This window comes from Cyprinodon variegatus, unplaced genomic scaffold, assembly GCF_000732505.1.
Source record: "Cyprinodon variegatus isolate N-32 unplaced genomic scaffold, C_variegatus-1.0 Scaffold594, whole genome shotgun sequence".
NCBI lineage: Eukaryota > Metazoa > Chordata > Actinopteri > Cyprinodontiformes > Cyprinodontidae > Cyprinodon > Cyprinodon variegatus.
The window spans coordinates 264,607-267,354 of record NW_015151047.1 but is presented as its reverse complement, the minus strand read 5'-3'; the positions used below and the strand labels follow the sequence as shown (position 1 = coordinate 267,354).

Sequence of the window (2,748 nt, the reverse complement as noted above, 5' to 3'; positions counted from 1 at the left end):
TTCATGTGTCATTATAATAAAAAGTAAAGCTTATTAATGCTCATAATTAAGTAAGAAGCCATTCTGGTGGCTGCTTTATGTTTTTTATGTATTTTTTTTTTTTGTAATTTAATTTATTATTAATTACATTTATTTTTTTCATTAAAAGTTCAGTTTTATTCATGTGTAGAGAGCATTTGCTGATTATTCTAGTATTGTATGAAAGTAGAAATTTGAAAATAAATTATTATCTTAAAAATTCTAAACCCCTGTAAGATATAAGAAATTTCTTCTAAAAGGTTATTGCCTCCTTTGGACTTTTTATTGCTGAAGTTGTAAAGTTCATAAGATGTTATAAAAATCTAGCTGATCGTTGTATTAATTTTTTTAATACAACAAGAAACATAGTTTTTAAAAAAGGTAGAATGCTGTCATTAATGCATGTTTTCGTCTTCTTTTTTTTTTTCAGGTCAAATGAAAAAAAGAAGCACCTACAAAAGACATTTAATTCATAAAAAAACAAAAATATATTTTTTATTACTTTTCTTATTCTTTTTAGATCATGTAAGTAGCCACAATTGTGCTTATATAAAAGCTTCACTTTTTTTTTTTAAAGAACACAATTGTTGGGCTTTTTCTGATTATTTCTCCTTAACAATATTTTAAAACTTTTTATAATTTAGAGGTTTCTGTTTGACATTGTTATCATCATCCCACCACCAGCACCTGGAATCAATGATCCAAGTTGAGCGCTGTATGTAAATTGCCACATTTCACAGTCGGTTACTCTTTTCAGTTTGTTATTACTGGACTTGTAAACTAAAACCTTTGGCAAAGTCATGAGAGATTCTCTGTGTGATATCTTATGTAAACCAAGCTGAGATATTTAAATGTGCTCTCTGTTTCTCTTTCTGGCATAACTGCACCTCACACCTGTTGTCTGTGCTGCTCTGTTGCTTTCTGCTGTTTCACTTCTGTTTTTTGGTCCCAATTTTGGACTCGGGTGTTACACAAACCTTCCGCTCATTGCATGCCCTGGTTGCTCTGCTCTGTCAAACTGAACATCTGGGCAACAGATTCTTAACCCCATTTTTGCATTTTGATAGAATGTAAAATGTAAAACTCTGCCATCTAGCATAAATAAAAGCAAACTGCACCGTAAATTCAAAGTTGGTTGATAATTTAAGACCACATTTTGAAGGTATGTATAGATTAACTCTTATTAGATTTTATGTTTTAGAAAATAACTGATAAGACTCATGGTGCAACATTTAATAACTCGTAATCTTTTCTATTCCACAGCTGTAAGGATTATCCAGCCAAATATCACTTTGTACTCTGAAATGGAGCTCTCAGAAGTCAGACTCGTCTGCGATTTGAGAGGGTATTTTCCCAATGAATTGACTGTGAAGTGGTACAAGAATGGCCAAGAGATACAAAACATCTCCCCAAAGGAAACAACATTCCAGAGTTTAGATGGGGAGGCGATAACCTACAGTCGAACCACTGAGATTAAAGTAGATATGAAGGACTGGAAGACAGGGTCAAGCTTTACCTGCGAGTCGATTAAACAAGGCACTAAAATTGCAAAAACAACAGACATTTGTCAGAGTAAGTGAAAAGTTCTACCTAAATGTTTCTTTCTCTGATTCCTGGATTTATCTTCTGCATCTGCAGGGACATTTGTTCTTCTATCTGAAAGTATCTGCTGACAAAATGTTTTTTTGTTTGTTTTAGATCAGCTTTAAAAATGCCTACTCACAAGCAAAGAGGTTTCTTGTAGATCCCAGATTTAAGATTGCAACTTTCTCAATAAGATCCAGAAAAGTAGCTTGCTATAATTTGGATCCACCCTAGAGAGCTGAGAGTGGTTTCTCAGAGTAGAGGTGTTTCGTGAAAGCTACTTCTCCTTCAGCTTGTAATTTTGGCAAATTGTAATTGTCTAGCAGTCCTAGTAATGAGAAGACCCTTGGCAGGTTGCCAGTGTAGTACACAGTGACAAAAAATACACTTGATAAACTACTTTATATACTCATTCATGCCTAGAAGCAATGCAGAATAATTTTTGCTCCAAAGTAAAAACTCCAACAACTTTTCCAAACAGAAGGCACTTTATTTATTTCTCTGTGTTTCTCTGTATATTCCCTTCTTGTTTGCCTATAGAGAGCTTCATCTAAGCAAAGATGCACAACCAGGAAATAAAAAGTAACTGATAACTTTGTGATCATTTATTGGGATTTTAATCATGATTCTTTTCATTTCTTTTTTCTTTCATTTTAGCTTCAAGCACCCCTCCTGTCATTGAAATTGTGAATCCAGTTTTTGCTGTTGTAATGACACAATCTTCTGTGAAAGCTACTTGTCTGGTTCACACTTCTCTGAATGCAAAGATCACCTGGCTTTTGGATGGAAATGCTCCTTCGAGGCTGACAGAGAATCAGGTTAAAAGCAGCTCTCTTATTACCAGCAATGTGGAAGTTCCCAGTTATAAATGGAGGAAGCTGAAGTCAATCACATGCAAAGCACAACATACATGTTTTTCTTCTAGTGAAAAGACAGTAACTGTAACAGGTAATGCAACTTTACAAGTAACATATTGCTTTGATTGTATGGCTGAGAAACAGAAGCATGAATTCTTGTTCTGTCTTTCTTTCATGACCCAGGTTCTCTAGTTACATCTCCAAAGGTGGAGATAAGAAGATCTTTCCCAGACCTGATAAATGGAACTAGCAATGTCTTCCAGTGTTACATCTCACAGCTCTCATCACA

The 2,748-nt window shown here is 34.3% G+C and overlaps 1 protein-coding gene across 1 annotated transcript in view; it reads left to right on the top strand.

The window, feature by feature from the left end:
* The window catches only part of LOC107096032, a 71,181-nt gene that overhangs the window by 61,331 nt on the left and 7,102 nt on the right, over positions 1 to 2,748 (top strand). The window contains exon 8 of the mRNA XM_015392487.1: positions 1,282 to 1,590. Within this exon, the coding sequence (XP_015247973.1) occupies positions 1,282 to 1,590 (309 nt within the window). The remainder of the gene's footprint in view (positions 1 to 1,281; positions 1,591 to 2,748) is intronic.